General features: G+C 34.1%; 3 protein-coding genes across 3 annotated transcripts; all 3 read left to right on the top strand.

Annotated features, from left to right (window-relative positions):
- The first annotated feature begins 2,283 nt into the window (after nucleotides 1-2,283).
- Nucleotides 2,284-4,700, top strand: LOC135838693 (protein regulator of cytokinesis 1-like). The gene is made up of 8 exons (XM_065354425.1): nucleotides 2,284-2,315; nucleotides 2,410-2,617; nucleotides 2,727-2,840; nucleotides 2,912-3,028; nucleotides 3,112-3,429; nucleotides 3,587-3,955; nucleotides 4,107-4,347; nucleotides 4,429-4,700. The coding sequence occupies exons 1-8, from the start codon at nucleotides 2,284-2,286 to the stop codon at nucleotides 4,488-4,490; spliced, it is 1,461 nt and encodes a 486-aa protein (XP_065210497.1). The 3' UTR covers nucleotides 4,491-4,700.
- A 392-nt stretch (nucleotides 4,701-5,092) lies between these two features.
- On the top strand, nucleotides 5,093-6,703 carry LOC135840808 (methionine aminopeptidase 1D, mitochondrial-like). Its single transcript, XM_065357507.1, has 6 exons — nucleotides 5,093-5,312; nucleotides 5,385-5,613; nucleotides 5,707-5,898; nucleotides 5,984-6,134; nucleotides 6,207-6,317; nucleotides 6,393-6,703. Exons 1-6 carry the CDS (start codon nucleotides 5,227-5,229, stop codon nucleotides 6,593-6,595), a joined length of 972 nt encoding a protein of 323 aa, XP_065213579.1. The 5' UTR covers nucleotides 5,093-5,226; the 3' UTR covers nucleotides 6,596-6,703.
- A 3,287-nt stretch (nucleotides 6,704-9,990) lies between these two features.
- Nucleotides 9,991-11,695, top strand: LOC135840980 (methionine aminopeptidase 1D, mitochondrial-like). Its single transcript, XM_065357758.1, has 6 exons — nucleotides 9,991-10,157; nucleotides 10,353-10,566; nucleotides 10,679-10,870; nucleotides 10,955-11,105; nucleotides 11,200-11,307; nucleotides 11,429-11,695. Exons 1-6 carry the CDS (start codon nucleotides 10,090-10,092, stop codon nucleotides 11,623-11,625), a joined length of 930 nt encoding a protein of 309 aa, XP_065213830.1. The 5' UTR covers nucleotides 9,991-10,089; the 3' UTR covers nucleotides 11,626-11,695.
- The last annotated feature ends 5,112 nt before the right edge of the window (nucleotides 11,696-16,807 follow it).

The following is a 16,807-nucleotide window of genomic DNA, read 5'->3' as shown; positions in this document are numbered from 1 at the left end:
ACTTCTTTTTGTTCATTTCTACTAATAAATAATTATGATGTTTTGAAACGTAAAAATATGTTTATTTTTAAATTCTTTAGGTGGTCCATATTAGGTGTCCAAAATTTTGAACTGTCATTTTGACACTCATCATTCAACAATTTGAAAAAAATATTCAAAATTAACCTGAACTGCTTAGAATACGTTTTTTTGTTCATTTCTACAAATAAATATGACCTTTTGAAAAATGTGAAAATATGTTTATTTTGAAATTTTATAGGTGGTCCATATTAGGCGTCCAAAATTTTGACACTCATCACTCAACAATAAAAAAAACATACTTAAAGTTGACCTTCACCCCTGAAGTTTTGTACAGTGTTAGTGGAAGGATGGAACTTCATTTTAAGCCTTTGTGGAGGTTTCTACCTCCTATAGTTTTTAAGTGGCAATCCTCCAAAAAAAAGTGGTCCATATTTGGTGCCTCTACCCTTAGCTATCTGTTCACAGGAGGGAGATAAGTGTACCTAAAGTTTAACATTACAAATAATAGGTAGAGGAGAAGGTACAAATATGGACCCCCTCTAGCTTTTTGGCTTTAAAGGGTAGAAAAAATCATCAATTTTTTTTTTCGAATATACCATTCGAAAGGCCAAAGACTCTAGTATATTGTGTAAAAAAAAAAAAAATTTTTTGTTGAAAACTCACGGAGAAATTTGAAGTTTAGAAAAGTGACATAAAATGGTACAAATATGGACTCGGGTACAAATATGGACCCCCTCAAAAAATGAATAAAAATTTCAGAAAATTGAACAAAAATTTATTTGAAGATGTTTTTCAATGCTTTGGACTTGTCTTCTTTATTAATAACACTTTTCTCGATATTCTAAAAACCATTGAATCAAAATTAGATGAAAAAAATTTAGGGGTCCATATTTATACCCATGCAAAAAATTGGCCAAGTTTATGAAAAATGAAAAATCATGGTTCCATTTTCAACATTTTGGACTTGTCTTCTTTGCTAATAACACTTTTCTCGACATTCTAAAAAATATTGAATCAAAATTAGGTAAAAAAATTTAGGGGTCCATATTTATACCCATGAAAAAAATCGGCGCAGTTTAAGAAAAATGAAAAAAATTATGAAAATCAGTTAATGTAAAGACAAATATGAAAGTATATTTTGAAAGTACACATTGTAAGCTACTTACTTCGCTAATAATTTTTTTTCCAAACTTTATTTGAAGTTGATGAATTACCGAATGAAAAACTTGTAAAATTTTCCATTGTGAAGAAAATAATGCGCAAACAAAAACAATTGCTGATGAGAGACACCCAAGTTTGCATGGATCCAAAATAAGTACTTGGATCATCCATACTACACTACTAGTATATTTTTTAGTACCCAGAATGACCGTAGCGCTAGTGGATGTACACTAAACCATGGGGGGTCCATATTTGTACCTGGGTCCATAATTGTACCTTCTCCTCTACCTATAAATATGGCATCAAAACTTCGAATTTAAATTTTTTTTAAAGCCACTGACCAGTGATTGCAAGATAGTTTTTGCATTTGCTTTCATCATACTTATTGGTTGATGGTTGCATTGGTTGCCAAGTTCATCGCTTTCACTCGTAAATACTTATCAACTTGAAGCTGATTTCTCATTTCTTGATTTTTTTCATAATTTATAAAGTAAAATATTCCTACCTACCTACCTACTTACTACTTTTATTAAAATAAAGTCAAAACAATGTCTCGTAAATTATTAGTTTTGATGACATCCACATGATCTCACCTTAGACCATTTAGCATTATCGTCGCCCTCGCGACGGTGGCGCCACTCCAAGTCTTCTTGGCGCAATGCAAATAAAAATGCAACGCAAAAATTTAGTAAGACACTTTCTTTGTTTCTTTTTTCGTCTCCAGCTTGCATATCACCATTCATTTTTTAAAATGCCATAAAAAAATGTGGTAACCATTGTGTAAGAAATTCAATAATTTTACACAAGAAAAAGTCCTCTGAAAAATTAATGCCATCTTCAAAACTGAAATAAAAAACCAAGATACGAAATGCAAAATTTTCAAATTGGGATCGCTCGGATCGCTCACAGAAAATCATTCCAGACAAATTAATGGCTATCATGGTCTGAATGTTGAACTGAATAATTTGGTCAAATGTAATGTTTTTCTTTGTTTACAAAAATTGCAGCAGTTGGTTCAATTTTTCAAAAAAGTACTTCTCAAAATCAAATTTATTTTTAAAAAATTGTTTATAAAAAACTTATTTGAACTTGTACTGCAACATGAATAACGACGAATTGTTTAGAACATTGTGGTAAGTACTTTGTTATTTTATACGTACTCGAGCTCGAATATAAACTAGGTACTTATTCCATATTGACAATTTTACACCTCTTTTACTTTTGCAGCGCTAATTTAGCCAATAAAATTGATAATATTGCCGAACTGTCGAATACAAAGATGGAAGAAATCAAAGTAGAATTGAAATCCGAAGACGAAAAATCGAGTTGTGATGATAATTTCAAAATTATACCCATTAGTGATGAAAATAATTCTAGTAAAACAGCAAATTCACCAATAATAATTCCTACCCGAGAGTGCACTTCATCATCGCAGGTAGCGAAAGAGTTCACGCTTTTTACGAACCAGGAGCGTATTTTGTTCCAGACGAGATTTAATTAGTGTAAGTAGGTACTAACTTGTCTTCATTCTTTTATTTTTAAAGGAGAATAATTCTAATGAAACACGAGATGAGCAAACTGCAGAGGAAAGCAGATCAGATGAAAGCCATGTTTTATACCAAGAAAGATACGATCGTTTCCAAGAATTCAAAAAAATAGTAAGTTATCGACCCATAATCAAAATCATATCAATTAAATTTTCTTTCTTCACATTCGTGTGTATTTTCAGGAAAAATCACTTTGTTCTGATCTCGGTATGTCAACAAAATACCACAAATACGAAATTTTATCTCCGAAGAAAATGGAAAAATGTAGAAGAAATTTGCAAAAATTATATCTACTCAAAGTAGGCGTCATATCCTACCTATTGTTTATGTATGCAACATTCCAACTCTTCAATTAATCCAGTGCATTGATCTAATTTTTTAGAAAAAACGTCAACTTCATTATTCGCAACTTATAGACGAAATAAAAACTTTACTCAGCGAGATGGAAATCTATACTTGGTCTGAATTTGAGAAAAGTGCTCTGAGTACCCAATTTGCTGTAACTACGGAGAACCTTAACGCATTACACGCTTGGAAACTCAGATTACTCAAGCAATTGGAATTGGAGAAAAATGCAGTCGAAGAAACCAAATGTAAAATTGCTGATTTATGGGATAAGCTTTCCATTGATGTGAAAACCAGACAAGATTTTCTATCCAATACTTTTACCAAACAAAGTCGTAAATACGTTTTGAATGATGTAAGTATTTTTGTCAGCAAACCAAACAGGTACCAAGTTGATATTTAGATAGGTACCTACCTACATATAACACCGAATGAAATCTAAATTACAGCACCTATCTATACCTACATATTAAGTGGGTAGTTGAAATAATTCAATTTTCGAAAATTTACAGCTTCAAAGGGAAGTCCATCGTTGCCAAAAATTATGGAAACAGAAAATTCGACACGAAGTTTTAAACATGCGCAAAGAAATCATCGATTTATGGGTAGAATGTCACTCCAGTCAAAAACAACGTGAACAATTCGTAGCCTTCAACTCGGAGATTTTCGATGAAGATCTAATGATTGCCCATGAACAAGAAATCAATCGATTGAAACAACAATACCAAGAAACCATCGAACTGAACAAGTTGGCTTGTAAATGGGTCGAATTGCGATCAAAATTAACCGAGTTGGAGATCAATGCCAGAAGTTTCAAGAAATTCACAAACAGAGGAGGCAGCTTATTGAAGGGAGAAAAAGAACTGAAAAAAGAACAAAAAGTAAGTCAATAATATACCTAGGTGGTTTAGTCCCTGTCTTTTGATCCCAAATCAATTTCCAGAATTCCATTTTCGCATCCACGATTGTTTCCCTGCTTTTCCACCTCATTACTCGGCTAATTTAAATTTGTTTGTTAATGTTTTCCTTCAGAACGTTGGAACTTTGGAATCGAAGATAATTCATTCAGCTGCAAACTATAAAAACAAGAATGGTAGCCATTTTTACTTCAATGGACGTCCTATTTTGCAATTAATCGACGAACTGCGAAACAATAACATGAAAACGGAGAAGGAAAATCGAGGCAAATCCCAAACGATGCCTTTGAAAAGGGCAAGTATGCCCTCGAAAAATCGAGAAAATGTTTCTTTATTAAGGAATGCTCAATCAAAAAGTTCGAATTTATGCTATTTTGTAAATTGATCATAAGTAGGTAGTCTTTGAAATAATTCATGAAAATTGTTTTCTTTTTCAGGTTTCTCAAAACCTAAATTTTCTAGTCTGGGGACTTTTGAGAAATGCAGTTTGAAGATCTGATGGACATAATATGTAGTAGATATAGTATAATGTATCATGGTTTTGTTTTATTGTTGATTTGAATATTTACCTAATATGATTTAATGTAATGATTTTTTTTTCAAATCAATGTATAGCGTTGTAATAAGACGTATTGTGTACATATGTATGGTATATCATTAGCCATTCCATTAATTATTCCACGTATTATTTTAAAATAGTCGATTTCGATCGAAGTAATTAGTGCCAAAAATCATCGTAATTTTGTAAATATGTAATTCTGAATTGTTGAAAAAATTATAAAATAAAATAAAATCAAAGCTAAAATGCGAGTACCCAAAAATTGTTGAGTTGAAATTCAACCAATTTTCTGCACAATTTTCACTCCATCACGCTCAATAAAAGGACAATAGCTGGAAAAACCTGAGAGGGGGCGGGGGTCTGGGATAAAAATTGCAAAACTTTCCGTCCTTTTCTTCCCTTCCCCCTACACATGACTTCGTAACGACTCTGTCGACTTTTAAAGCCACAAGTTGGTAATTCACGAACGGAAAAATGATAATCTTCTGGTAAAATTCATATCAACAAACACTTTTATTTTTTCAACGGCAATCAGCTGATCAGTATCAGTTTTAATCACGACCAGGAAGTTTCAAACACACGTTTAGGTAGCTACACCGATCTGTACTTTCGATAAGTATGATGTGAACTTTCAAAAATGAAATAATTTTCAACATAATCTTTTCATCGGCACAATATGTTTACTCGATTACTTGTGTTTTTGTTCAATTTTCTTTTATTAATTTACTTTTGCGAGAATTGGCAGCCTACATTTAGACGAAGGTGAGTTTGTAGGTACTTAGTTGGTCTTACAACGGTCTTAATCAATTACGATGATTATCTTTTTTCTCCCAGCGATTTCATTAACGAATTAAGAGGTTCGTACTACATAGTCAAACCCTTGAATGTATCTGCCCCTCAATATGTTCCTACTCATATCCAGCGACCCCCTTATTTGTTCTTGGATGGCACTGAAGATGCCCCCGATGCGATCTTGATTAAAAATTCTACCGAAATAGATGCGATTGCTACGAGTTGTTCGATTGCTCGAGAAGTTATGAACGCTTTGAAAAAATTCATTCGTGTAATATACTTAGCTAGTTTTTTCATGATTCTAATCCATAGTGATAGACTTATCGTCATGATATTAAACTTGACGTATTTTAATTATTTACAGGCCAGGACAACTACTGACCAAATAGACGCCTACGCTCACGAACTAATTATAGAAAAAGGAGCATTTCCATCGCCCTTGATGTATAATAGATATCCGAAATCCATTTTTACCTCTGTAAATAACATCATCGTTCATGGGATCCCCGATAATAGGATGTTACATAATGGAGATATTATCAAAGTTGACATCGTGGTAAGTTGCAAATAAGTAATCTATTTATACCTACTTATCTCACTTGAAAAAATGTCTAAATTTCATGTTTTTATGATTTTTTCAGGTGTATTATAAAGGTTTACATGGAGACTGCAGCGAAACTTTCCATATTGGTACAGTAAACGAGAAAGGCGTACGATTGGTGAAAACAGCCAGACATTTGTTAGAAGTTGCAATCGAAATGTGTAAACCAGGAGTCCGATTCAAAGACTTGGGTAGTTCAAATGCGGTTAGTCCGTTTAAAAAGAAAACGAATTATTTTGTAAGGGTTATGTTTCATTTTTTAGGCGAAAGAATTGAGCAAGAAGCCAAGCTGAAAAAAGTAACCGTAATACCAACAGTGTGCGGACATGGGATAGGTAGATTCTTGAATGAACGTCCAGCTATCGACCATTATGGTTAGTTTAGATGTGATACCTAAAAATTGATTCCGTGAATTTATCATTGATGGTCGTGTTTGCTTTCATTGATAGCAAACGAAGAAAACATTGATCACTGGAGGCAAATGGAACCTGGTATGGTATTCACAATAGAACCAGCTATCGCAGAAGGTCGCTCTGAAGAGAAAATGTTCCCTGATGGTTGGACATGTGCCACAAAAGATGATTCTAGGGTGGCTAAATTCGGGCATACGATTGTTATTACTGAAAATGGCAACAGGATATTGACTTTGTAGGTGGATGTGTAGGTATATGTAATACCTATCATATTGAAAGATCATCATTCATCATGTATAGGTAGTTTTGTACAGATTCGTTTAATAAAATCGTTCGTTCGAGTTTCATCCCCCTCCCCCATTTAAAGCAACGGCAATGAATCTGAAATTGATGAATAGCAGCTAGATGCATTTTTAAATCGATTTGTGATTAATGGTTTTTAAGAAAATCTGCAGTTGGTCAACCGATGAAATATAATTATTCATTAAAAAGAAAAACAATCTTAAGCTTGGGGTTACTAGAGTAATAGACACTAACTATTCTGAGTAAATATACAGCTTCACCCCAAGCTGAAGCAGGGAGGGAAAGGGAAAGAAGGGAGGTGAGACGGATTGTCCACTGCGACACATAACCCCTAGGTGGTTGCCTGCACGCGTACCTATTCAGATCACGACTGAGCCCCCAACCCATCTTAGGGTGAAATTTTAAGGGGGAGTGATTCGCCCAGGAGTGATCCTAACAAGTTAGGACCCCCTAGTTGTTGCTACAAGATTCATAGGGACATTTGTGGGGCAGTCAGTGCACTTGCTTTTGGCTTCTCACCAACTACCCACATGTATAGATTGTTCTTATGCTAAAATTATTTATTTCTTATGTATTTTACAGCTATTTTAAGAGATTTTCTTGATTATCCTAAGTCCTTGAAATTTTGGCTTAGGTATCTTGAGGCTTCATTTGGTTTTTGGAAGCATAAATTAAGATAGGAATGAAAAATAGAAAGGAGATTATTAAAGTGAGAAAAAATTTTGAGAAGAGTAAAAGAAAGAATGATAGACTTACCTATTTACAATCTTATATTTAAGCTGAAACCCTATGTATATTTGTTCGACACTGACCAGCTCTTATAAAAACAATACATTTATTTACAATTTTCTTCTTTACATAAATATACAATTGTGATTCATTCAAGTTTACTTTTGTCCTAGTTGGCCGGTCGGGTTTTACATTTAGACTCTCAGCGTGACTAGAACACCTTTGAAGCACTCTAGCAGAGCTTGCTGCACTAAAGGCCACTCCAGTTTATCTAGACCACATCCTAGCCTTGGGACTGCAATTTTCTTGATACCTAGTTCTAGTTCTGTACATTTTGTGGCTAACGCCTTCATTGTACAAATGAAGTCTTCAATTGTTGGTTCATCATGGTATATCTGTCTTTTGTAACGGCGTATAGTATGTAGTTTCCCTTGGTGTGTATCTCTACAACATCTCCAACTTTTGTGCCACTTGACTTCAAAGTGTCAACGTTGCCGAAAGCTAGTCTGAATTTAAGTACAATGCTCTTACTCATTTTAAAGTCTTGACTGACAAAGTGGTCTCAGCTGACACAGTGATGCTCACAAGTTAATAATTCCAGGTGCTGCTTACCCCTCACCTCTCAAGTATCATAATTTTCCAAATTTGATTTGTATTTCAGTCAATAATAAATTGCATTGCCATCAGGAAAATTCGCCTAAAAAGCCAATTTACCCGTTTAAAGGAAAATGGGTTTTCCCTTTTCCTGAAAAGTTGTGAAAATGGACAAAGCGAGTAGAAAGTAAATTATTAATATTATATTTCACCAGTGTTTCATCTACTCAAGAGCTGATAACTGATAATATAAATTCAATGGTAGGGTATGATTTTTTTCCCTCCTCAAATAGCCCCACCCCTCCGTGAATCTTGTCACAAGGAATTTAGGTGATGAAGACTTTTTTCAATTTTGGAAACAATTTTGGTTACTCAAAAAACAAGCAATTTGAAAAGATGAACTGGTTATTTGCACGTAAAGCTAAATTAAGGAACAAACTTCTACTTTACAAAACCATCATTCAAACCCGGGCTTGAAAAGCGGACAGATATCACTCTCAGTTTTGGTTTTGGTTTATGTTTTTTGAAAAAGTAAAGGTTTTGGTTTTTTAAAATATTATCTCTCTCGTTCTGGTTTTGGTTAAAGATTTTGATTTCAAAGGAATCGGTTTCAGTTTCAGTTTTGGTTTCAGTTTTTTCCGTTTTTCTTCATTTTTTAGAGGGAAGAGGAACTTGACAGAGGTGCGCCGCGCTAGTGTCCTCTTGTTTCTGATTGGCTAATGAAAGGTCCCCATATAAACATTGGAATGTAATGTTGTCAAAATTACTGATAATAACCAGACTTTTCATTAATTCCAGATTTTTTTGACCACCATTTCCTAGAGCACGACAGTTGTCTTGTCAAATCCCAAGGCCAAGAAAGTGATCACTTTTACAAATGTACTTTGTGTATGTGACTAGAAAGCGGCACTTTGGCAGTGCCAAATTTGTCAACTTTTTTAGTTTCAACTTTAGCATCAGTTTTTACTTTATTTTCAACAAAAATGCAGTATTAATTAGGCTAATTACCTGAAAAATTCCAAAACCAAATCTAATTCAGTTTTCAATTGGTTATGCTCTGGGTTTCGGTTTTTAATTTGAAAAATAACGCTCTCAGTTATGGCTTTAGTAGTGGGAAAATAACGCTCCTGGTTTCAGTTTTGAGCAATTTTAATCGGTTTTTGGGGGTTTCGGTTTTGGTTTGCAAGCCCTGATTGCCATCCACGGAATCCCTGAGACCTGATGGTAGAAAATTGGCGAATGGAAACATTTTCAGGATGGACTTAATTCAATTATAGGTGCATCTAGAACGTTCTTGTTTTTTGCATAAAAAATACATATATCTAAACAGAACTTCAGGAAAGAATCCCCCACCCCTCACCCCCAATGGATATATTTTTCATTGACAGAAGAAGGCTTTTATTTGAGGGATGATGTATGTATTTTCCAGATTTTGGATTTTAAGAGTTGGCACATTAGGCCTAATTTAGAATTACTAAACCTCCATCATGATCCTAAGATTGAGGTTGGGGCCACACGACATGAAAATATCTGTTTTAGAGTCGCCAGAAGTTATTTTCAGCTCAAATTTGGTACCTATTTGAACTTCTGTTGCTGATGTATTGCAGGGGTTTGAATGGGGATGACCCAGACTCAAAATTCACGGATGTCCAAATTATTAGGAAAGGATGAAGGAGGGTGAAAGACATCAAAAAAGTTGAACTGCAAATTGTTCACAGAATCTGAAAAATGTAACGAAAAAATTCAACCAGGAATGGTGTTTGTTGATTGAACCTTTGACTATTACGACCACAGATTTTTCTCGAGTCGCTCAATTCGAACAAACAATTGTAATTACCGAAGCAAATTATCGGATGTTAATACAAAGGAACTATCGGATAGGATACATACATTTTTAAGAAAAATAAGCCAATCAGTAAGTTATTATTTTATCAATATCAAAGTTGAAATCTAAATTAGGAATCAGGTACCTCGTTTAAATATTGCGATAAACATCAGCGATCAGAATCCATCTTCAATTATCTTCAGATGCTATGCTTTTAGCAGGGGTGAAGGACGGTTCAATTAAAATGTGGCTCACTCCGTGTAAAATTTTGTGCGTTTTAAAATGTTTCGGCAGCTGATATTTTCTGTAACATTCATTTTGTTTTTATCCTTTCAACAAATCTTATCAAGGTGAGTTCAGTTTTCTGAATAAGGAATGATCAATTTCCAACGTTATAATTTACCTACTAAGTACTAGCAACGTACCTAATTTAAGTACGTATTAACTTATTATTCAAATTGAAAATCTCATGTATAGTCAAAATTCAACACACTCGAGCCAGATATACCTAATATGTGTATGTACCACGAAAATGTATTTTATAGAGTCGAACGAAAATACGAACCAGTCGCACCTTTGGATGTTTCACCTCCATTATCAGTCCCTGAGCACATACCGAGGCCTGAATACGTGTACACTGGTAAAGATGAAAAGGTACCCAGAAAAATTTTAATAAAAAATGCCACCGAGATCGCAGCCATAGCAGAAAGTTGCATCATTGCCAGAGATGTATTGAAAATGCTTGGATATGCTGTTCGTGTAAGTTCTCACTTCTCAGTCATACTAAGTATAGGTATCATAATCTCTAATCGAGAAAGTGATTAATCGAAAAAAAAATCAGATCACTGATTTTCAATTCAATCCATAATAGGTAGGGACGACTACTGACGAATTGGATGCACGTGCTCATCAACTGATCAAACTAAGAGGAGCATATCCATCACCTCTGAATTATTCCGGCTTTCCCAAATCCATCTGCGCTTCGGTAAACAACATATTTATTCATGGAATTCCGGACAGCAGACCTTTACGAAATGGAGACATAGTAACCTTGGATATCTCAGTATGATCATTTTAAAATTTCTAGCATACATATTACCTATACCTGACATTTTCAAACAGAAATTGAATCAATTGCTTATTATAGGTTTATTACAAAGGATACCACGGAGATTGTGCTGAAACATTCTTGGTGGGAAAAGTAGACGAGGCGGGAAGAAAACTAGTGCTAGCTACTCGAAACATATTGCAAACTGGAATCGATTGTTGTGGTCCTGGAGTTCCATTTTATACAATTGGTGAGCGAAAAAACAAACACTTGAAAGAGGATTCTACTCGTAATTGTGTAGTTATGAAGTTTAGTTTGCTTGAATAAAATTAATCATTGTCCAGGTCATCGAATAGCACAAGCAGCAGCTGAAAAAGGTTACGTGGTAATGCCACAAGTTTTGGGGCATGGAATTGGACGATACTTTCACGAAAAGCCAGATATTGTCCATGGTAATGGCAACATGATTTCGATTTTCAAGACGATTCGTTCTTTTTTTTTCTAGTGTGATAATGATACAGTTGGCAGGTTAGCAAAATAATTACCTACCTACTCATTGATATTGTTCATTAGATGAAAGTGCAAGTTTAAACGCAGTTATGAAGCCTGGAATGATATTCACCATTGAGCCAGCGATTGGCGAAGGTACCAGAAATGCGATGCTTTTCCCCGACAAATGGAGTATTACTACTGAAGATTATTCTAGAGCTGCTCATGCCGAGCATACAATTTTGATAACAGAAAAAGGACATAAAATTTTAACAAAATGATTAGTATTTTAATAATTTTTATACTTTTATGATTTGAATAAAAAATTATACTTTTTCAAAATATCAAAAAGGAGATTGAAGATTAATAGGCATTCATAATAAATAACGCTTCTGAAGGGAAACGATCAATCATCGAATATTTACCTACCTACCTAAAATAAAAATGTAAAAAACGATTCAACTAAGAAAATCATTCAAAATTTTCGAATTCATGCCAGCTGCAAAGGGCACCTCCTAAACTCATTATCAAACATGTAGGTATCTGCCTAAGCAAAGAATTTCTAATTATGAAGAAATCAGCAGAAACTATCAAAAACATGAAAGAGATGATAATCAGTCAATTATTCATCTTTTCACCAAAAGGCTCAAAATAGTTTCAAATAAATAAATGATTGAGTAAGTATCAATATTTTTACACCTATTCTCTAATAAAATTACTCGATTAAAAATTAAAACCATGTTCACATTTTTTCATTCTTTTTATTGCATTTTCGTTGGACTCGACAAAATGGAAATGGAATGAAGTGAGTAGGTACTTGCCTACCTAAGTTTAATTTTTCAGAATAGAATTGAAGCATAGGTAATATGTTTCCAAACTGCACTAAGTCCATTTTCAAAGATTCTGAGGTTGCAAGGCCATCTGGCATAAAGTTGCGGCCCATGCAAAATGGCTGACTTTTCGATATGTTGTGCCCAAGGGTCTTGGCTAAAAATATCAAAAAATTGGCCCATTTGAGCCATTTCTACATTTTCCAATTGTACCAAGTAAGTACCATGAATTTCTTATCAATATTTTTTTGGACTTGGTGCGTTTTGGAAACATATGCTTCAATTACATACCTTATACTAATAAAGCACCTAGCAATTAGCATAAAAATAGCATTTCCCTCACAAACAACTCGAACGATCTCATGAATTCCGCATGTCGTTCAAAGATGACCTTTTAAATAAATGAGAACACGAAGATTATTAACCATCAGCTACTACATGCTGATTGCAAGAGAGTTTTTGCATTCGCTTCTTGTCTACTCGTACTTATTGGATGCTTCAACTGCTTTAAAATGTGCAATAGTGAATTACATAACGCATTCATAGTTTTTTTTTCATTTTTTTTTCTGTTTCAAACAAGAACTTCTTGGTGGCATGATTAATAAAATAACTGCACACATCAGCATCAATTTAAAAATTAATTCATTCATCACTTCATTGATGCATACATAGAAAAATATCAGGTTTATTATGAAATTGAAAATTATTTATTTAAAATTAGAAAAAAAAATCCAATAGGAAGGAAAATTAAATTGGTTGAAAATGCTATGGCCTCATACCCTACGATGTTCCAAATCAGAACATACGAGTAATCAAGACTCAACAACATGACCTTGACAAAATGTTGGAGAAAACTATCGAAAAAATTCAAAGTCACCAAGTACCATGAATTTCTTATCAATATTTTTTTGGACTTAGTGCGTTTTGGAAACATATGCTTCAATTACATACCAGCTATACTAATAAAGCACCTAGCAATTAGCATAAAAATAGCATTTGCCTCACAAACAACTCGAACAATCTCATGAATTCCGCGTATCGTTCAAAGATGACCTTTTAGATAAACGAGAACACGAAGATTATTAACCATCAGCTACTACATGCTGATTGCAAGATAGTTTTTGCATTCGCTTCTTGTCTACTTATTGGATGCTTCAACTGCTTTAAAATGCGCAATAGTGAATTACATAACGCGTTTATATTTTTTTCATATATTTTTTTTTTTTTGTTTCAAACAAGAACTTCTTTGTGGCATGGCATGATTAATAAAATAACTCCACACAGCAGCATCAATTTAAAAATTAATTCGTTCATCAATTGATGCATGCATAGAAAAATATCAGATTTAGGTATATGAAATTGAAAATTATTTATTTCAAATTAGAAAAAAAATCCAAAAGGAAGGGAATAAAATTGGTTGAAAATACTGTGGCTAGGTATAAGTACTCCTACTTTCCAAACTTCTTGAAAATTAATTTTGCCATTCAAAAATGCAATCTGATCAAAACAAAAGGATGACAGCCAATAATACGATGGTAGAGCACAATATGCGCGAAATTGAGACTCATTTGAGGATCTATGTAAATGAAGCCAATGATATAGACGACTACAGCCACAAGAATTGGCACGAATTTGTATCCACCATTGAAAAGAACTGAAATATGGCACCATCAGAATATGGAACTCAGTCCATTGGAAATTTGGAATGTACCTTACGATGTTCCAAATCAGAACATAATCAAGACTCAACAACACGACCTTGACAAAATATTGGAGAAAACGATCGAAAAAATTCAATGTCGCACGGCGGACTACACAACTTTCAACAAATTACCGTGTGCTCTCGAGGATGACCAATTTCATATCGACAAGATTAGGATCTCATCATAAAGAATAACAAGCCATTCAGCTATTCGCTGATTGCAAGAGAGTTTTTGCGTTTGCATTCACCATATTGGTTGATTAATTAATTCAAATGTCTAATTTTTTCATCAAAAATTGGTCAAAAGTTTTGGTTTGATGTCAAAAATTGGTCAAAATGAAAATTTTTAAAAAATCTTTGAAGGATTCAACTAAACGACTTGAAGAGGGTGACCTAGTTGTGATAGAGACACATCTGCACAGCAGCGCAGATAAGTACATATCTAGCAAATCTTACCCCAAGCGAATAGGTCCCTATATTGTCATAGAACAAGTAGACTCGAATTGCTACTTTGTTCAGAACTATAAAACTGAAGATGAAAATTACATTAAATTCGTTAATCTGCGACAAACTACCATTTATGCAAAACGTCATCAAGTTCAACTTTTAGAAGATCACATCAAATATACCTACGTACATCTCCTTTTGACAAACATACCTTTCAACAACGTATAGATGACAGAAAAAAACTAGAAATCAGCGAGAAAAATAGCAGCGACAATTCGGGGTACCTAGGTTGGGAGAACGAAGAGATAGACCTAACGAATCTCCAACACCTACAGAATATCATCCAAAAGAAAAAAAACAGCAGGAGGTACCCATCAAACCAAATAAGAACATACTAGCCATCAGTATGATGGTTTCCAATAAAACAAAAGTATCAAATATATTAGGCGATAGTGACAAGTACCTTTACTTGTAATTTGTGCAGTTCACAGTAAGTAAATAAATATTTCATCATCGATTCATCAAAAAAAAATACGAGAACCGAAAATATGTACTACAACTAAGGTGTTCAAGTTTCAAAGAATGTAGGTAATTGTTTCCTCCGCATTTTACTGAATACTAATGGGCAAGGATTTTTTCGCGAGGGCACGCAGTGCCTTCAAAGTACAAATGAATTGAATATTAAACATAAAATAATTTGGGGGTGGAGAAGGAGGGGACAGACTTTGACAAAATTAAAAAGAAGCTTTCAAACAAATAAAATAATTTGGGGGTGGAGAAGGAGGGGACAGACTTTGACAAAATTAAAAAGAAGCTTTCAAACAATTTTGTAAAAAACAGAACTTGTTTGAAGAGCTCTATTCCAAAGTGGGTTAAGTCACTTTTTTCTCCAAAAAATTCATTTAAAACTTTTGATGCTAAAATTTGTTCTGTTTGCAAAGGTCAGTGCACCTTTCCTTTCTTTGGACATAGAACAATTGCATGCAGAAAAATTCATTCTTTGAAAAATCGATGACTAGTAGCCCACTTTTGAAGTGAAAATCTCCGTAAAACGTGCTTTTTTAAAAAATGACTTAACCCACTTTGGAATAGAGCTCTTCATTATTGTTCGACAAACTTCGAAATCAAAAGAGTATTTTTTAGGCCGGAAAGGCAAAAATCAACACTTTTTGGACGTTCTGGCAAACAAAACACAAGTCTCTTAGCGATTTCGGCAAAAATTACAACCATTTGACTACTTAATCGAAAAACTACTGCCTGAGAATTTATACGAAAGAACATATTTTCAAATATTCGCCAACTCGCCAAAAATTGACACTCTCTGACAATTCTATCAAAAAAACGAACTCCGTACCTTCTGATTCCGTTATAAGAGTAGGTAATTTTTCCCCTTTTTTTTCAGCTTTTGGCAATCGACCATTGACATCCTCGGCCCGAATAGGCGGTATTCATTAGATTGAGTTTCCGTCAGTAAAAGCGTCACTGAAGTAATTGTGTGCCCCAAAAGTGCAGGATTCCCTCCCCCCTACAATTTCTAATTTTTTTGAAATTATAACAAAGTAACTTTCTAGTTAGTGTTAGTCTAGACATGGATTTAATCTTTGTAGAGAGCCAAGGGTTTCCAAAATGGTGCGAATTAAACATTTTCTTAATGGAAACCATATAACATGAAAAAATTTACAAATTCGGTTTAAATGTAAGTTTATAGTGTAATTTAGCGTCATTCGTGATATTATGCGAGAAAATAAATTCAACCAAAATTGATGACTTTTGGCGGGAAAAATTGTGAAAAATCAGTTTTTCCTATTTTAAAAAGCCATGGCTTCAAAAAAATGTATTGGTAAGTAATAAGTAGGTATGTTGTACATCTTGGTAAGATACATAATTTGTTTTGGTGATCGCACCTCAGAGGGAATATATGTACCAAAAGTGCCATTGAAAAAATTCGTTGGAAAACCACAAAAGCTTTGCAATTTCTAGAAATGTTAATATAACATTGTAATGACATGTTTTTTGGGAGTGGTGGAGCCACAGTTTCACATTTCAAGGTCTAATCGCACAACGTATCTTTCTAAAACACAAAGCCAGTGATACTCGTACGATGGGTCTCATCAACTCATGTACCTAAAAGCACAGAAGATGGAAGATTGTATGTACCACCAGAATGTTTCAAGAATTTTTTAATGAAAAATCTTGCAACACATTTCAGGTGAAAAGTTGACTGCTACTCATTAGGGAACCCTCATGCAGTGTCCCCTGGGGATTTCGATGGAAAGTGGTCTCACAAGTGGTAGCACTGGACTCAAGTACCACATCATTAAAATTTAAGTTGCCAGTTTTGTGTTTAGCTCTCACAGTGAAATTTTGAATTTTCAAATTTTCAAAAATCGTACCTCTCGACGCTCAGCGGTTCAGGTTTATCCCACAGTGTTGTCGTGGGAAAATTCTGACCGACGCGCTTGTACAAGGGACTTCTTTCATTAT

The sequence above is a fragment of the Planococcus citri genome, chromosome 3, assembly GCF_950023065.1.
Source record: "Planococcus citri chromosome 3, ihPlaCitr1.1, whole genome shotgun sequence".
Lineage (NCBI taxonomy): Eukaryota > Metazoa > Arthropoda > Insecta > Hemiptera > Pseudococcidae > Planococcus > Planococcus citri.
This window is presented reverse-complemented; position numbering and strand designations above follow the sequence as displayed.

What these genes read in the sequence shown, in the direction of transcription:
- LOC135840980 (XM_065357758.1), top strand. Translation starts at nt 10,090, where the DNA reads ATGTTTCGGCAGCTGATATTTTCTGTAACATTCATTTTGTTTTTATCC. An exon ending in TTTCAACAAATCTTATCAAG is followed by an intron (nt 10,158 to 10,352) that starts GTGAGTTCAGTT and finishes TGTATTTTATAG; the next exon opens with AGTCGAACGAAAATACGAAC. An exon ending in AAAGCCAGATATTGTCCATG is followed by an intron (nt 11,308 to 11,428) that starts GTAATGGCAACA and finishes ATTGTTCATTAG; the next exon opens with ATGAAAGTGCAAGTTTAAAC.
- LOC135838693 (XM_065354425.1), top strand. Translation starts at nt 2,284, where the DNA reads ATGAATAACGACGAATTGTTTAGAACATTGTG. An exon ending in AGTGCACTTCATCATCGCAG is followed by an intron (nt 2,618 to 2,726) that starts GTAGCGAAAGAG and finishes TTATTTTTAAAG; the next exon opens with GAGAATAATTCTAATGAAAC. An exon ending in GTAAATACGTTTTGAATGAT is followed by an intron (nt 3,430 to 3,586) that starts GTAAGTATTTTT and finishes GAAAATTTACAG; the next exon opens with CTTCAAAGGGAAGTCCATCG.
- LOC135840808 (XM_065357507.1), top strand. Translation starts at nt 5,227, where the DNA reads ATGTTTACTCGATTACTTGTGTTTTTGTTCAATTTTCTTTTATTAATT. An exon ending in CAGCCTACATTTAGACGAAG is followed by an intron (nt 5,313 to 5,384) that starts GTGAGTTTGTAG and finishes TTTTTCTCCCAG; the next exon opens with CGATTTCATTAACGAATTAA. An exon ending in AGTCCGATTCAAAGACTTGG is followed by an intron (nt 6,135 to 6,206) that starts GTAGTTCAAATG and finishes TTCATTTTTTAG; the next exon opens with GCGAAAGAATTGAGCAAGAA.